This window comes from Eupeodes corollae, chromosome 1 (assembly GCF_945859685.1).
Source record: "Eupeodes corollae chromosome 1, idEupCoro1.1, whole genome shotgun sequence".
Classification (NCBI taxonomy): Eukaryota; Metazoa; Arthropoda; class Insecta; order Diptera; family Syrphidae; genus Eupeodes; species Eupeodes corollae.
In genome coordinates, this window is record NC_079147.1 from 84,605,465 (window position 1) to 84,624,865 (window position 19,401).

General features: G+C 35.9%; 2 protein-coding genes across 2 annotated transcripts in view; both read right to left on the reverse strand.

Moving 5' to 3' along the window:
• Positions 1 to 699: 699 nt before the first annotated feature.
• On the reverse strand, positions 700 to 1,629 carry LOC129940894 (5-hydroxytryptamine receptor 1A-like). The gene is made up of 2 exons (XM_056049420.1): positions 1,142 to 1,629; positions 700 to 1,084 (listed from the first exon to the last, which is right to left on the reverse strand). Exons 1-2 carry the CDS (start codon positions 1,627 to 1,629, stop codon positions 700 to 702), a joined length of 873 nt encoding a protein of 290 aa, XP_055905395.1.
• Positions 1,630 to 16,915: 15,286 nt separating this feature from the next.
• The window catches only part of LOC129941017 (FERM domain-containing protein 8), a 57,965-nt gene continuing 55,479 nt past the window's right edge, over positions 16,916 to 19,401 (reverse strand). The window contains exon 7 of the mRNA XM_056049556.1: positions 16,916 to 18,896. Within this exon, the coding sequence (XP_055905531.1) occupies positions 18,769 to 18,896 (128 nt within the window). The 3' untranslated portion in view covers positions 16,916 to 18,768. The remainder of the gene's footprint in view (positions 18,897 to 19,401) is intronic.

Genomic DNA, 19,401 nt, shown 5'->3' on the forward strand with positions numbered 1-19,401 from the left:
AATTAACAACTTTTTGAACCCAACACGAAAACCTACAAACTTTTATGGAAGACAAATAGACAGACGGGATGGGAAGTTATCAGTGTAGGTCGATATCTCGACCGACAAATAAAGGCATTCCGAACGTACGGCTGTATGGACCTATGAAAAAACGTACGAATTCTATAGATTAAGATTCTTAGAGAAATTCCCATAAAAAATAGTAAATACTAATTCTGAAGTCCTTTCTGGAAGGAATAAAAACAAAACCAATTTTATTAATTTAATCCAAGAATATGTCGATTAAGATAGCTATTTTAATTTTCAAGTCATTTATTTTTTATCAAATATTTTACTTACTCTTTTTAAAACATGTGTTGAATTTTTTAAATTTGTCTTTTTTTAAATTTAATTTACAAATTAGTTTTTATGCTTTTTACAAGTGCAAGTGCGATTTTGTCCAATTTGTACGTTTTGGCAAAATTTGACGAAAAGTAAATAAAAACTCAATTTTTAAAAAATATTTTAGTTACCTTTAGGAAATTAAATATCATCAGGAGATTAATGATTAAAAATGTTCTAGTAAATGTACAATAAAATTAAAAAAAGAATTTGTTTTAAAAATAAGTGCAGTGAAAATATTTATTGTGTTTATCAAAAATAAAAATATATAAGAATACAATAATTTTACATAATTCGTTATATGCACTATACACGTTTTCAAAACTCTCCTTTCCGATTCAAGGATAAAGTTTTTGGCTCTGAAGTACGACTTCCGGTCCTCGATGATTCCTTCGTCCTTAAGAACATAGAATACATTTTTTTAGTCGACTTTCGAAATCCTGGATGCCACCAAGCATAAATTACAGGATCTATTAGACTGTTGCTAAGAATCATGAATGACAATGGATTGGTTAATAAATTTGCCAATTTTTCACAGTACTCGAAATCAGTTTCTAAATCACAATTGGCGTATAATACCCAAGCGACAAAGGTGGGGAACCATGTGACAACATAGGCGCCTGCTGTGAAGACAACTATTTTCACAGCCTTCCACTTGTTCTTACAAAACTTTGGTCTTGAAATTGCAAGATTAATACTGCTCCTAAGTAACAAAACAAAATGTTGTCAAAAATATTGAAATTACGGAGCTATAACTCACCTTCGACAGCAAGGTAGACCAAATAATGAGAGTCTCTTTGATGATGGAAGTTGATCATTTACACTGCAAGAAATGATTTGGATTTCTCCATCCTTACACCGCTGCTGATTTCTTGAATTAGTCTCTGGATGAAGATGGCTTACCGAGGGGCAATTATTTGTGCGAGAAATAGCGTTAATAGCATTTTTTAAAATAATACCGTAAACAACAACTATGAGCACCATTGGGATGATTTCGACGAAAATCATAAAAAGTCCCACTTTTGTTGGAACTAAAAGTGTATACCAGCAGGCATGGCCTTTCATTGGAAATCGCCAAATAAATGTGCCTGCAAATCCAATAACAAGGCCCATAAACCAAATCAATGAAACCACGCAATAGGAATGACGTGTAGTAAAGTAACGATGATAGTGAAGGCCATAGAGGATGTAAAGGTACCGATCGATAGCTATAAGCCCGATACTGTAAGCCGACGCAAAGGCACCCATGACGCCTAAACCTATATCAATATGATAGAATATGAATAATTATATAAAATACAACAAAAATAGATAAAATAAAGTAAAATTAAAATTTAAATTTAAATTAAAAATTATGCATTCAAAGTTTGAAGGTTTATGTCGAGATATGCAACATGTTAAACGAATCAAGTAGTATTTTTGATATAACATACATAACTTTGAAGTACAAATTTTGTTGGTTTTCAAGACTTTCAAGACTTGTAAATTGAAATTCATGAAATTTAAGTTAGAAGTCATAATATTATAGCCCAGGCCTGTAAAGAGCTGTTATGATTTTAAAGTGAAATGAAGTAACTGGTCCTTCAGGTTGAAGGCCGTGCGTCAGGGTGCCTTTCAGACCACACAAATAAAACCCAGTTGCGAAGCACAAACAATCCTCGAGCACGAACGGATTCACTGTTGACAACCGACGCAAACGAATTAAGGAAAACAAACTTCAGATATGCACGTGGAATGTTAGACTACGGGGCAAAACGTCATGGTAGCATTTCTAACACTTAAAGTTCTCCAGATCAATCTACCAGTCAGATTGATCATATTCCGAACGACGCTAGACACGCTTCCACCATCATGGCAAGACAGAGATATGGAGGAAAGATACAACGTCGAACGGCTACAGTAACAAGAGATTGCCAAACCCTTCTCTACCGCCAACACAATATATCGAGAATCAGTGTCAACAAGGATAAGATGCAATCAGAGAAGTCGTCTCTCACGTACTGAATTTCAAGCAGCCCTTAACAAGGAACCCCTGGTTTGATAAAATATGTCGGTGGGCAAAGGCATAGAAGGACGAGAGCTGCTCATGAGTTCTATAAGCTGAAAAAAAGAGGGAGCACCACCCACCAAGCATGAGCAGTGCGGTCGAAGAAGTTAAAAGGTTCAAAAGCAGAAATGAAGTTCGAAAGTTTTATGAGCAGGTTAAACAAAATTCACAAGTATGTACATAAACCTTGAACCAAAGGCTCCTAACACGAAAGCGGAATCAACATGGTTGAACAGCAGTCAATGCTGAGGATATCAAAGGACCACTCTGAAGACTGTATAACATCGACGACGAGGCGCCAAAAATGGGTTTAACGGGTATTGAGGGCAAAACAAAGTACATGCTGTCGTCAAGAAAAGACTTATAACACAGATGTTTCGGTCAAAACGTCATTGACATTGACAGACGTTATTTTGAGGTAATTAATGACTTCGTCTACATAGGCTCTGCTAGGAACGCAGGAAACAACACCAGCGCTGAGATCAAACGAACCGCTGCTTCTTTGGACTAAGAAAGCAATTGACAAAATTGGAGCTATATAAGACCCTCATTATACCCCCGTCCTGCTTTTGGATTCAGAAGCATGAACTATGATAAAAGTGGATGAAAAAAGCTTTGGTCGTTTCGTGGGAAAAGTTCTTGGAGTGATCTTTAATGTTTGGTGGTAAATGATAATTAAGTTTAAATAGAATCATTAAAAGTTATAACGTTTTAAAAGAAAAAAAAAACAATATGGTCTTTCTTTGAAGATAATTTCCGGTTGATTTTACTTTGGAAAGACGATTTTCTCTTTCTTTTAATTTCTAGCTAGGATGGCCGGTTAGATACCCTAGGACAGGGGTGGAGGTGACGCACATGAAGTATGGGTGAGTTAGGGGCTACTACATAATTAGGAGGTTGTAGTAGCCAAGGTGGTATCCGTTGGATACAAAGGGTGGCAAATCCTCCGAGGGTCATCGCCATCAACAACCCTCCCCCTCTATAGGGATCACTCTCCCCAGCACATGGACAATTCGGGTCTCCATTTTTTTTTAAATTTTATTTGTGCATGACATGAAGTCGTAACCCCGTCTAGTGCTGCAGTAGCAAGAACCCCCCCGTCGGCGAGCTAGTTCTGCTGCCAGGATCAGCCCCGGGAGCCTGTAACCCGAGGTTGTAATTTTAGTAAGGAAGGGAGAGGTTTACACCCTAGCGGGTTCGTTACACATAAAAGGTGAGTGGATGAGAAATTGACCCCACCCAATTTTGAGTGCTCAACTGGAGACATCTAGCTAGGGACCGAGCTAAATGGAGACGCTTGTTGGGTAAAACCCTATATTCTTTGATTTATAAAAACAACACCTTTATCGCCTTTATATTTATTTGGAACCACGTCAGAGTTCTTCATATAAAATTCAATCACAGTCTGTAACGTCATTGGTTTGTCTAATATTAAGGTTTAATCAAATTTCTTAGTTAATGTTCTTTTTTTGTTAAAGAAACACGAACAGAATTTCTTGTTAAAAACATTTATGAATTTGTTGATGTTACTTTCCTTAAGAAGTACCAATGGCATGATGGGTAGTCTGTAGAACTGTTTGAGCAAGGTCAACTAACAGGGCTGTAAAGTTGGATAAAGGAGCAAGGCAAAAGGGTAGATCATCTCTACTCTTTGTTGCCTGGCCTGGCGCAATCTAGACCATAATGGGCACGCTGCCGGAGACGCGCCTTAAAGTCCTAGCTGTGAATGTAAATTCACTGATTAGGATTGAACGAAGAGCCAATATGTTCCAATTGTTGAAACACTACAGCAGACTGACAGTAACAGTCAAAGTGCGTAATCACCCTCGAAACTGCTTACAGACAGACGAATATGACAGTGATCACTGTGGACTGGCTGCTGTAATGCAGATTCCGAACGAACGCGTGGAGATGAAGGAATACGTTGCAACGCATTCTTATAATTAAAGCCCAGCGAGAGAACTTCGTTCGAGTGACATAGCCCCACCAAACAACAGAAACCTGACAAATACAGAAATTGACCAACATTTACAACAGATGGACGAAACAATAAAACGAACGATGGAACGGACAATACCTAAGTACAAAGGACGGGACCAAATGGACGCTCACAGAAACGCGACTATTGACGCACTGCGAAGGCACAAGAGTGGCTTACTGACAAGACTCAAAAACTTGTACAGACGACTTACAGACCCACATGACTTGGAGGTTAGGACACTGAATAAAAAATGTCAATATGTTGATTAAGGAGAACTATAGGTTATCAATTAACAAGAACTGGGACCGCAAGATCCGGTCAGTTAATTCGAGTGACCCTAGTATGTTCCCTAAAATCAACAAAATATTCAGGAAAAAGAACGACAATGACCTTCCAAGTCTAAAACTCCAAAGAACTGAAGAGAATAGAGACGTACTGAGGACAGCGCAAATAGATCCAGAAGAAGCCATCTTTGACGATGACTTTTGCATAATTGAAGATCCGAAGGAAAAAGTGGAGGTGGTGGGAGCTGCTTTCCAGCAAGTGTACAAGGTGAATGTTAGCATTCGCCCCAACCACGACCTGGAAAACAGAGCCCTACTTAATCACTTTTACCTTCGAAATGATATGACACAATGGCGATCTGAGAACCGCGGTTTCATGCGGTTCAATGACGATTCCTTGGCAAATGCCATAATCGCCGAGCAAACGGGACCAAGTCCCTTGTTAGTGACGAAGGTTGAGCTTCAGCTCATCTTCAATTCAATAATAAATAAAAAGTCAGCAGGTGTCGAAGGTATATCCAACGTTGTACTAAGACATTTACCGATGGAACCAATTGACATTTACACAAATCTCCGTCAAATCTTCGGTCGATAAGTCTTCTTCGGAGCATTAGCAAAGATTTCGAAAAAATCATTAATAGTTCTCTGACTAAGTGGGCTGCGGACGACAAAATAATTCCGGATAAACAGCTCGGGTTCAAGAAGGGTCATGACACAATTCATGCTGCGTTTAAACTCGTTTCTGATATCCAATGGAATAAATCAAAACAACAATGCACAGGTGCTGTTCTGGTTGATTTGGAAAAGGCCTTTGACAGCGTATGGTTAGAGGGTCTTTACCTAAAACTGAGCAGGCTTGGCATAAGCAAGCTATTGTTGTATATATTGTATGATATGCTTAACGGTAGAAAGTTTGTTGTCAAAATTGGCAATGTAACTTCTAGCTCAACATTCTCAATTAAAAATGGTCTTCAACAGGGAGCGGTGAATTCGCCGATTCTCTTGAGCATTTACGCCAGCGATCTAATTGCGTACAGAACGGCCCGTAAGGTTGAGGTTATTACAATTCTCTTGCAGCGGGATTTCGACAAGATTCAGCGATATTGCGACGACTGGAAACTAAAAATAAATGTCCAGAAGTCGGATACAATTCTGTTCCGGACTCCGTTGGCTGGGACCACGAGGAATACGTGCAAGAATTGGAGCAAGATGGTCATCGTTGATTTTCACGGGCAGCCATTAGCGAGCAAAAGTGTAGTGAAGTAACTCGGTATCTGGTTAGATCAGTATTTATATTTTGACAGACACACAAATGCTGCTCTGACAGTCAGCGACCCCATAGTAAAGGTAATTTGCTGCATGGCCCTTATACGGCCGATGATCGCTTATGGTTGTCCTGTGTGCCCTTTCCCAGTTGGAGAAATTTCGGGTGTTCGAGTGGCAGTGTTTACGACTCTGTACCGGCTTATATCAAACAGCCGAATCTTCTTATGTGCATTACTATTCCAACGAGGTCCTATACAACGGGACTCAAATCAACAGAATTGACAATTTCGTGATAAAAGTCGTTCAAGGTCACATTGCAAGAGCTATATCTTCGACCAACAATTTAATTATTGGGGCGTTCTATCCGAACGACGAGTATTTTGAGAGCGCACGCTTGAGGGTCTTCATTCCACCTGAGCCATTCTTCTTTTTAGACAGATGCGGTCTGATACAAGATAGATTGCTAGTTCCGATAATCTATCATGTCAGACGACGAACCGTGGATAGACGACTTATGTACAATCGGGACGTCATGGCACAAGGCGGAGTAGAGCTCCTTCGCTTCAGTAGGGCTGTGTCCCAACGGGACACATAGTTGACAGTTGGTAGTCGGGATGGGGTTTTAAGCCTTGTCCGGCTTGCATATACTTGTTTTATAGTTTTAAGGTTAAGTTTTAAGTAGAATAGGCATGGTGGCACAAAAAGAAAATACACAAAAAAAAGAAAAACAAAACATTTAATATAAAAAAATAAAAGAAAAAAACATACAAAAAAAGACAACAAAATATGAAAAACAAAAAATGTTAGATAGTTAGATTTGCTGCTGTGGTTGTTCTAGTTTTAAGTAGTTTATAGGTAGAATAGGTAGTTTAAGTAAGCTTTAAGTTTTATTTCAGGACCTAATTTTAAGTAGTTTTTGAGTAAAAATAGAAAAGGATATTGATATTAGTTTTTTAAATTTTCTAATGAATGTACAAATAAATAAAATTGAATTGAAGTTAAAATAGATCTTAGTGATGAAAGGCATAAGTATTAAGTGTTATAGTATAACTTAGGGTGGCCGTATGGGACCATTAAGTTGTAAGTTATGGTTAATTAGGCTAGTTTTATGAATTTATGTCTACCTTTATGATTGAAGTAATAAAAATAAATTTGGAAAAAAAAAACAAAGTCCGTAGGACTGTCATGCTAAGGGACTTGAGTTCAATACCTGTCTGTACCATTTAAAGTTTTTTTCACTTGTACTGCTTCTTGCGAGGACTTGCCAAATCCTCCAACAGACATTCATTCGATGAAAAGTGCTTTCTCAAGTTAGACATTCAGATTCGGTTCAAAACTCTAGGTCTCCTCCATTTTTGATGACATTAATCGCACATAAGAATAATTGAGAGTTTGAAATCAAAAGGCCCTATTTCTCAACAATAATTAAAATCAATATCTATATGAGTTCTTAAGATATGGTTGACTAATTAATATAAAAAAACGCTTAGAAAATCTAAAAGTCAATAATTCTGTTTAAAGTAAATATTAAAAACCACCTTAATGCTTACTTGTAGTCAAACTGCAAACCAAATCATTGTGAAACTGATGAGGAGAAAAAGAAATGAATAGAGTCACAATTCCAATTACCATATCGGATAGAGAAATATTTCCTAAATAAATGTACGTTGCTCGGGGTTGTTGTCCTATAAAAATTTTATAAAACTTATTACAATTGAAAATGCAAACATTTTAAAAACATTCCTTTTTTTAGTAAAAATCCACTCGAAAGAACAACTGAAAAATTCACAATTATCACAACAACACATAACGCTTTGGTTAAATTATTAAAAAATTGAGTTTTTTGTTCCTTTTCATTTATTGTTGAATTAAAATAAATTACACTAATTATTTCATTAACTGTTTCTTCCATGATTCATTTAATAAAACGTTTAAAACATAACTTAATTAATTTAATTATTTATGATTACACTTGTTTCTTATCTCGTAGAAAAGTCTATAATATTTTAAAGATTTTGGATTTTGGCGTAATTAAATAAAAACTTAAACTGATTTTCACTTGAAAATTAAACTGATGTGAACCTAAATATTTATGATTAGTTAAGAAAGAAATTAAGAAAACTTAGAAAATATAAGGTAGGTTATAAAGAATAAATGATGTCGTCTTATAATACTTTATTTTCAAAAAGTACTCTTGACCATATGGTAAAAATTCACAAAACAATAAAATAAGTATGTTTCCTGGGGTATCCCTTTGCAATTGAAATGAACGCAAACTACTGATTTATATCTTTTCCTAATCGAGACAATTATCAGAGCTTAATTGAACAAATCACATTCAAATTTGTTTTATCTAATCTCAGTTTTATCAAAAGTATGTCTAAAAAATTAATTAAGTGAAACGTGACTTTGTGTCAATCAACTTTATTGCTCGATTTTTGTTATTAAACAAAATTTTATTTCAAAAAGCACAGATTATTATCTTATCTTACCAATGTATAGTTTTTAGTCCTTTAAAAGGTACTTTAAACCACAAATAGAATGTATTTAAAAAAATGTTTTCTGATTTTGTGTGTGATGTTCAAATGGTAGACATTTGCATTCAAGAGAACACAACCGTCCACATGTTTTTCTCAAAACCAGCCTCTGTCTATGAACTCCTACTCTCACCTCCCCGTGGTGAACATCGGGTGCCTAGTACCTCAACTGCAGATTGGGTTCAAACCACAGTGGAAAGTTGTTGGGGGCAGTAAACGAGATATGTGGGGAAAGGTGTTTCCACTAAGGCACCTCTCCTTATCCAGGCGGCAGCGGAGGAATTCCCGAGATGGAATCAAAGGTTGAGCTACTTCGACTAATTCCGAGCCCAGGCCTGTAAGGAGCGGTTTTATCCGGCTCCCCATCCTTGGAGTTATATTAAGGATCTGGCCCTCCAGGTTGGGGGTTAAGCCGTCAGGGTGTCTTCCTGGCCACGTAAAAGCTTTCATAGTTGCGAAGCACCAATAAGCCTCGGATACGGACGGATTTACTGTTGACAACCAACGCAAACGAATAAAGTACAACGAACTTCAGATATGCACGTGGAATGTTAGGTCCCTTAACAGACCACGTGCGGCTGAAGATTTAGCGGAGGCCCTAGACCGCTATAAAGCAGATATCACCGCCATCCAGGAAATACGATGGCATGGGCCGGGCAAAAAGAGGACGAAAAACTGCGATATCTACTATGAAGACTGCTACCACGAAAACCAACAGCGCTTATTTGGATGCGGCTTCGTCATTGGAGCCAGACTTAGGCAAGAAGTCTTGAGCTATAGGAATGCCTCATGACCATACGCATCAAGGTTAAATTCGGCAACATTAGCCTGATATGCGCGCACACCCCCACAGAAGAGAAAGACGACAACACTTAAGATATGTTCTTCGAGCTCCTAGACAAAACATATGAGCAGTCCTGGGCGATTTTAATGCCAAGCTAGGAAGGGAAGACATCTTTGGTTTAATAATCGGGAAGTACAGCCTGCACGACTACACTTCCGACAATGGATTCAGGCTCATAGATTTTGCTGCGGGGCGAAACGTCATGGTAGCCAGTACGCATTTTCCACACCTCAGCATCCACAAAGGAACTTGGACTTCTCCAGATCAATCTACCGTCAACCAGTTTGACCATATTGCAATCGAAGCCAGACACGCTTCCAACATGATGGATGTACGAACTTTCCGAGGGGCTAACATCGACTCGGACCACTACCTCGCTGTAGCCAAGGTAGCACTTCGGATTTCAAGACCCAAGGCAAAACAGGGTGGCGCTGGGAGAAGATACAACGTCGAACGGCTACAATCGCCAGAGATCGCCAAATCCTTTTACGACCCAGTTACAAGTAACCTCTCTCGAAGTTCTCTGCCGCCAACACAATGTTTCGAAAACCAGTGGCAACATTGCCAAGGTTCAATCAGAGAAGCCGCCTCTGATGTGCTGGGTTTTAAACAGCCACCAACAAGCAACCCTTGGTTTGATGAGGAATGTCGGCAGGCAATTGCAGCCAAACAACAGGTACTCAAAGCGGCGCTGCATAAAAGGACGAGAACTGCTCATGAGCTCTATGAGCAGAAGAGGTGAGAGGAACGCCATCTTCTCAGAAGGAAAAAGAGAGGGCATGAGAAGCGTGCGATCGAAGATGTTAAGAGGTATAAAAGCAGGAATGAGGTTCGAAAGTTTTATGAACAGGTGAAACGAAATTCACAGGTACATAAACCTAGAACCGAAGGCTGAAAAGACGAAAGTGGAAACATCATAGTCGAACCGCAGTCAATGCTGAGGATATGAAAGGACCACTTCTGCCGACTGTATAACGACAACGAAGAACTGAATTCCGCTGTCAGGCAGGATGATCCATTCTACATTGACGACGAAAGCCATTAATCCCGTCCTCCCGACTTAGACGAAGTAAAGATTGCCATATCTTAGCTGAAGTCTAATGAAGCCGCTGGAGCGGATGGATTGAATGCCGAGCTCTTTAAAGCAGCTGGAGATAAGTTGGTTAGGAGCATGCACCAACTTATCTGTAATATATGGTCGGAAGAAAGCATGTCCGATGAATGGAACCTCAGTATTGTTTGCCTGATCCTGAAAAATTAGACCCTCTAAACTGCACCAACTATAGGAGAATCAATCTACTTAACATCGCCTATAAAATCTTCTCTGCCGTAATATGTGAACGTCTAAATCCCATCGTCGACAACCTGATAGGTCCTTATCAGTGTGGTCTTAGACCAGGAAAGTCCACAGTTGATCAAATATTCACATTACGGTAGATATTGGAAAAAACCCAAGAACACCAAATCGACACCCACAATCCTTTCATCGATTTCAAGGCCGCATATGACAGCATATACAGGGACGAGCTGTATAGAGCCATGTCTAGTTTTGGCATCCCTGGCAAATTCGTACGTTTGTGCAGGATGACCATGGAGAATTCACGCTGCTCCATAAAGGTTGGAAACAACTTAACAGAACTTTTCGATGTCAAAAAAGGTTTTTGAGACAAGGTGATGCGCAGTCATGTGATTTTGTTAACATCGTGCTTGAAAGAATAGTGCAGAGCTCACACGTCAACACTAGAGGCACTATCTTTCAAAAGTCCGTCCAATTACTGGCATATGCTTGTGACATTGACATAATTGGAAGAACTCAGGGTGATGTCAATTGTCCTCTCTCGAGGGACCAAAGTCTTGCTATATAAGACCTTTATCATCCCCGTCCTGTTATACGTTGCAGAAGCATGGACTATGACAAAAGCGGATGAAAGCACCTTGGGTCGCTTCGAGAGAAAAGTTCTTTGTGTGATCTACGGGCCCGTATGCATCGAAGGGGAGTAGAGGAGAAGATGGAACGACGAGCTCCACGGGCTGTACAGCGACGTAGACTTAGCCAGAAGGGTAAAAGTCAAACGACTAAGATGGCTGGGTCACGTAGAGCGCATGGAAACCAATGCTCAGGCCCGGCAAGTCTTCAAAACCACACCCACAGGACCGCGGATCAGGTGGCGCCCACAAGTGGAAGGTGACCTCACCCAACTTGGAGCACGAAGCTGGAGACATCTAACTAGGGACCGAGCTAGATGGAAAAGTTAGTTGGGTGAGGCCCTAGTTCACACAGGACTGTAGCGCCACCTTAAGTAAGTAAGTAAGATTTTCTGTGTCAGCATTATTTTTGAAGTTTATATAATATAATATTAATTAGCTTTAGTGAATTTTCCCTAGAACACACACGATTTTAAATAAATATTTTTCTTAAATGCGAAAGACTCCTGGACAAATTCTAGTGAATTCCCTCAACTTGCTTCGGGATACCAACTTTTCTGGTAGGTCCCGAACTATGAGTAGTTTCAAAACCAAATGCATTCTTATATGGTATCATACCCACAAGGTCTAACAACAAAAAACTACCTACAATGGGCATTCGACAGCTTCATATTATATTAACCTGCATTGCCAGATGGCTTAATACCAGCGGAGTTCTGGAAAACCATCAGGGGTACAGTTACAACTATTTTTGAGATACATTTCATTATCTGTTTAAATCTTGTCCATATTTCTTTACTATGTAGTTAATGTTGTCTTCATAAACAAGGTGGGTGGCAAGTTAGTCTGTCATCATATCTCCTAAAGAGATTAGAAAGATTATTGATATCCATCTCAGAGGAAACATTGATACAAGACTTCTATCTTAGTCCAAAAATGAACACACTATGGTTGCCTTACTTGACATTGAACCACAATTTTGGCTGAAAAATCATCTTTAAAGGCGAGGCTCATTTTTGGATGGATTGCTGTGTTAAGAAGCAAAATTACCGTATAAGGACGACACCAACCCACGATAGGATCACCAGGTAATAATACATCCACCAAAGTTACCGTTTGGTGTGGATTTCAGGCTGAAAGCGAAATTGGTTCGTACTTTTTTGAAAACGAATATAGTGAAGCGGTCACCGTCAACAGCCAGTGCTACATAACGATGATAACTTATTTCTTTTTGCCCAAATTGAACCATATGGACCTTAACAACCTGTTGTTCCAGCAGGACGGCCTTACTTGCCACATAGCAAATGTCAAGATTGACATTTATAACTTATAAGCAGTATGTGATTTAATTGATCGAAGGGTCGAATAATTAAGTTGCTTGCGATTTTGATATGACTTTGATATCAAAAAGAAATATGATCTGATTGAAATTACCACAAAAGCGTTCTTACGTTCAGTAGGGAAAGGGGCACCAGCAATGTCAAGAATAAAAGCCCGGTGATTATTTGCGGCACTGGCGGTCGTTTTATGATCCTCCAGAGTTTCAATCGCTCTTTGTTAATCAAACAAATATGTTCGACGCTTTCGCTTATACTACCTGGAGAAAGACTTTTCGGTAACTCCGTTCAATAACAAGGGTTTGGGAGATATGGGAAAGGCGATAATTTCATATGTGGAGGTGGATAAGTATGAAAGAAAATCTCTGGTGGAGCCAATGTGGGAATCGTTGCTCCAGTAAATAAAACCACAACAGTGTTCTATTCCCCCCCCCCTTGGACAGCGATGCCAACATCAAGAAGATCCTTAGTGCTATGGACAAGCAAGGCTAGTCCTTAAAGGAAGAAGCCAAAGAGATAGTCAGGAAGAAATTGCAGTTCATCATTGAAGCTTCAGTGATCGCTCTGGATGAGTGTGATTTTGGTTAGAATCTGGAACTAGGAATTGACCTTTTCTCCTCCGGTCAAAAGGACCTACACAAAATCGTTCAGAATCTTCTCAACCCCGCCTATAATAAGTTGCTCAGACGGCCACAATTTATGTCAAATCTGAAAGGAAATTTGGCCAGCATAAGCAATAGTTATAAACAAAGTATTTTGGATTGAATTTGTTGTGAAAGAAGAAGAAAATGTTTTAAATAAAATTAATTTTTATTGTTACAGTTTTTTTTGTTGATTCTATGATATAATTTTTAAATAATTAGGTTCTCTAGTTGAAGTAAACAAAGAGGATAGCTGCAGCCAAGCGAGCTTGTAGTTCTTGTTATTTCATGACGTGAGACCATTCCACCTGTCCCCAGAATTTCAGTTGAACCTCTTCTTCGAAAGGAGCTTGTGTTACGTTAAAATCAATTTGAATTGGTTAGAATTCATTTTGTTTTCTCACAAATTTTCTCATCAATACAAAATTTCACATTCGGTGTTTAAAAAATTTAAAAGTCAAATGAAAACTTGTAAATGTTCGGTGTAAACGATTTTCGGGTATCGAAAAAACTTTTTGAAGAAAACCCAGTTTTGGGTTTGGTGTGAAAAGACTATTTCTTTGATAGTTGTGGCAATTCAGGATTTTGTAATTTTCGGGATTTAAGGTTACCGGAATTTTGGGTTTTTTGATTGTATCAGTCGCCTTTTTATATATATTTTGGAGAGAAGAAAATTTTGTTCAAAAGTACTCTCTTGCCTTCAAATCGAACGCTACTTATATCTTAAAGTTCAATTTATTTGTATATGAACGTGATCTCTGGCAAGAGAATTGGACTGCATAAATTAGGAAAAATGTTAAATAAGCCTCATGCAGGCCCTAGGAACAAATAAACCTGATCTGAACTTGTCTTGTTCGAGGTTTCAAGAAAGCAATGGAGAACATATTATAGGACAGAACCTACATAAATTAATTTTAATATAGGGTTTTTCAATTGACGCCGGTAGGTTTTGGAGCCCCTTTTCGGCAACTTTGTATTAAAAACAACTGTCAAATATTAAGTTTATTAACTTCCCATAGGAAGTTATTGTAATCGGTCTGATTTGTCAAATTGAAAATTTTGACATTTCTCGACGTTTCAAGGTCCCTAGAGTTGAAATAAGAGATTTTTAGATAGATGTCTGTGCGTGCGTGTGTACGTACGTTTGTACGTCCGTACGTCCGTACGTTCGCGACGTTTTTTTCGTCGTCTATAGCTCAAGAACCAGAAGAGATATTGACTTCAAATAAATTTTGTTATACAGATAATAAGGCAGAAAGATGCAGAGAGGGTTTTTTTATAAAAAATAAGAATCTAAAAAAAAACATTACTCATAGTTCGTAAAAATTGAATATTGATTCAAATATCTTTTCAAAAACTTGAAATTTAGGCTTCAAGCTTATTTTATCTTATAAGAAATATTGTTTTCAACATTTGGTAAAATTTTTAAAAAATCGAATTGACAGTTTTTTTTACAAAAAATAAAACTCTAAAAAAAAAAACAGTACTAAAACTTCGTAAAAATTTACTTTCGACTCAAATAGCTTTTCAAAACTTAAAAATATTGGCTTATTTTATTCCACAGAAAATATTGTTTTCGATATTGAGTAATTTTTATATAAAAATCCAACAGTCCGTTTTTTCATAAAAAATAAAATCTACCAGAAATAGTACGCAAATTCGGTAAAAATTGATTCGAGTACATATAGACAAACTTTTAAGAAAGACAAATCGACAGACGGGATGGGAAGTTATCAGTGTGGGTCGCATCCCAGCCTCTTTTTACTTAGTTGTTTATGCCAATTATTCATGGTTAAAACAGCACGTTCAAATGATAAAACTTTATTATTAAAAAGAGTGTTCGTTAACGCAGACGTTGCACGCATTATACCCATTTTACGGTTGATTTAGTGGCCCTTTACAGTCGACTCTTCAACGTTTGGTGGCCAAATTTGAGAAGACCGGTTTAGTAAACACAACCAACACCCGTACGTTCAAGGAACGCAAAATCGGCCGTGAACATCGCCAGCTTAAAGTTCATGACCATAGACAACGCCGTTTGTTCCGACTTATCTTCAGATCGTTTGAAAGAAAAACTCAATTTTGGCCGAAAAACTATGTTATGGTCCAATTTAAATTCTATGGACCTAGATGACATCACCTCTCCCCAAGTGCTGACTTAGTAATAAGGGCAGTATTATCCCCTTGAGTGCGGTCTGATAACCGATGTGTATAACCATTGCGTAATTACCAATAGAGTTTTTGCAAGCAAAAAGAGAGTTACAATAGATTTTTTGACTTCTTCCAAATCCATACTGATCAGCCCAAAGTATTAGGTATTTCTTAAGAGTTCTTTAGGGTGTTCAGATGCTTTCCTGAAACTGCTATAGCAACGTCATATGCATAGGCAATCGCTCTTAAACCCTCCCCAACCAGACGAGCTTCCAGAATTTCATTTTCCACCAAGTTCCATACAGGAGAAGGGATAGAACACCACCTTGCGGAGTCCCTCTATTAACAAATCTTCTAGGAGAAGAGTTGCTGAGAGTGAACTGTCTATTTTCAGAGATGTTAGTGCAGATGTGATATTAGATGTGTCCACGTTTTTAAAAGGGCCTTCGATGTCAAGGAAAACAACTAAAGTGAACTCATATAATAGAGGGAGTATTCGGAAGTGCATGCTTAGGTGTGTAACGCCGTTTCCACCGATTTACCTTAAGAGTAGGCATGTTGAAACGTAGGCAGAAGTCTTGTATCGATACTTGCCCTTAAATGGATATCAATCAATCTTTCTAGGGTCTTAAAAATGAATGTCTTGTAAGTCATAGATCTGTAAGGTATCAATCAAGCATAAAGGCCCAACTATAATAGGCATAAGCAAACATAAGCTTATGTCAAAAACCCAACGATAATTCACTTAAGTTAGCGAAATTACTGCATAGCCATAATGCAATTTTGCTCAAGTATCTAAATGTCAGATTTTACTTATGCGGCGAGCGACTGGGATCGCTCTTGCTTTAAGTGTGCTTAAGTTAACGAAACTGAGAAAAATTGAACGAAACGGAGCTAGACTCCATTATGTTCACTCGTATTGAGATTCTTTGTATTCGCACGTTTACTTATGCGCGAGTTAACATACAGCTATACCCTTCTTCAAAGATAATGTGTTTCCTCACAGCAGCGATAAGAAATGGACTACGACGCCAACAAACATCACACAGTCATTTCTTAATTTAGAATTAAGCGATAAGGAAAGTGCTCTTTGTATTCTTCCTATCTATTATTTACAATTAGAAGATAAGCTATCTGTATCTATTAAGAAAATGTTAATATGAAAGAATTTGTATAAATACGATGAACACAGTTTCATCGGGGTTCTTTGAAATACAACCGTAAATAAAGTAACACTTGATCGTGTATTTTATACTCAAATCGCAGTTCTTATTATTTGAATTGCAGATAGAAGACAGTATTAGCATACCAAGCTAATACTAAGTTGTATAACTAGATCCATAACGAACCATCGTTATTAACTCGCGCATATGCTAGCTTATGCCTATTATAGTTGGGCCTTAAGGTGATGTTAAATCGTTCGGTTCTAATTTCATTCACAGTTGCTTTGATACGCAAAATATTAAGGCATCAGTCAAACTTAGAGTCTTGAAATAAAAAATAAAAAAGTCTTTGATTTATGTTTGTTTTTTATTGAAAAAATGTATTTATTTTAAAATATGTATTTTTATATACGCACTTTTTTCTCCTTAGTCTGTTTTTTTTGTTTAAATTTTAATTTTTTTTATATTTCTTACATTTTTTATTTTGTTCAATATATAAGTTTTCCGAAAAATTATTAATATTTTTTTAATTCATTCTTTTCAGCTTATAATATGCGTACTCTGATTTTGTTACCTTATTTATCAATTTTGCTTGTTGTTGTTTTGTTTTTTGGTTTGTTTTATATTAAATACGAGAAAACAATTATTTTTCCTTCTTTTTAATATTTTTATTTTTTTTATATATAATTAATTTATTATATGATAAAATAATAATACCTAAATACTTGTTTTATCATTAAGGTTTTGTTTTTTTTACAATATGCGAATATCCTTATTTTTAATAATAATATTAATTAATAATATTTAAGTTTTACCGTTTCGTCATTAATTTAATTTTTTTTATTTTTTAAATATTTCATTTATTTATACTTAAATTTAAAATTTTATTGATTCACTTTTTATTTATATTTTTATGTATATATCTTGGTATTTGTGTATGTATGTGTGTGTGTGTTTTGGTAATGTATTTGTTTACTTTTGTAGTGGTACATGTTTTGGTTTCATTTTTGTGGGGAGGGGGGATGGGAATTTTTCCTTATTTATTTTTGTTTTTCTTCTCATATAACTATTAATCTTTTTGGTTTCATTTCTTGTTTGTTAATTATGAAATCACGTGGTGGTACAAGTACGAAGTGTATAATATTATTAATGCTTCATGTTTTTGTTTTTAAATTATTTTAAATATTTAAATTAATTATTCTATTTTAAAATTTTACATTTTTACAAATATTTCCTTCAATTGGAATATTAATTTCTTTTTGTTTTTTTTAACCAGTCAGTCGGAAGGCTTTATTCACTTTGATTTACTTTTTATAAATATTTTTATTTTTTCAAATATGCTTTTGTGTGGTAAAAAACGTGAAGCTTTTGTCCAAGTGTCATCGGATTTAAATGTAATGGTTAAAATATATTTTGAAAAATAATCTAATTTATAAGGTTTAGTAAATAAAATTAAAAAAAAATATGAATTAATTAAGATAATAAATAATTAAACAAAACTGTAGTCTAAGGTCGTAATGATTGTTTTGGAAGAGTTAAAGATTGGCTTGGATTTAAATTTACAATTTATTTAAAAAAAAAATTATAATAACTTATCTTCAAGATAAAAACAAAATATATTTTCTTCTTTTTTCTCAAATTATGACAAAAATAAATAAATAAGTGATATTATAAATTTTGTAATGTTGTTTATTTTTTATTTATTACATAAAATCCTATTTTTAACTATACAACTTTTCTTTACATTTTTGTTTTTGGTTTTCATACATATTTTATTTTTGTTTCGTTGGTATTTCAAGTGAGCTTCATCACATTTTTACTTTTTTTTAAAAAAGTAATCCTTCTTTCCATTGCTTAGTTTTTTTGTTTTAAGTTTAACTCTCTTTTGTTTAATTTAAATTTTTAATTAATTTTTTACAGACATAAGATTATAAATACAACTGAATTTGTTTTATTTTCTTATAAGTTTTGTTTTCGTATAAAGTAGTTTCAGACAAAAAATCAATCATACCCGTATAAAAAAGAATTTGTTGGTTTTTGTTGTATTTTTTATTTTTTTCCAAAAAAGATATACAGAAGTATGATATTTTGTTTTATTTATTTTTAATAATAATAATAATAATTTATAACAACTATTTTGTATATGATAATAATAATAATAATAAAAAACAAAATAACAAAAACAAATTTTTTACCTAAACAAACTAATGTTAATAACTTATTGATAATGATCCCATTTGTCCAATACAACGTCCTTCATCATCGAATGTTGCTAATGTCAGGCGGGATAATTTATTGCACAGAACCCCATTTCCATTGTTTTGAATTGGATTTGGTTCTAAAAGACAAAAATTATAAATATTAAACATAATTATTTTGTTCATACAAATTTTTAATATCAGAATATAAGGGAAACATTTATCCCAGGAATTATACTACACATAAATATTTAACAGAAGTAGGTCTTAGTGGTAGTTTAATTTATTTAAAAACTTATTTAAGAGAGTTTTAAAACATTAAATGAAAGTACATAAATGATAATGTTTAACATTAATAAAGTTCAAAAAAAAATTTGAAATTGTTTTAAAAAAGGAATCTTTCAAAATACAGTCAAAATTCGAAAGCTCGATCGACCAAGTCCCATTTAGTAAAGAATAAAATATATGTATATGCATTGAAAATTCAAGTGTTTGATGGTAGTTGGGGTGAGGTGTTTATACTAAGGCACCTTTCCTTTCATCCAAACAGCAGTGGAAGAATTCCCAAGATGAAATCAACGTTGACGTCTACAGGTCTAGTTAGGTTGAACTATACTTACACCTTATAGGGTGTTTTACGTATTT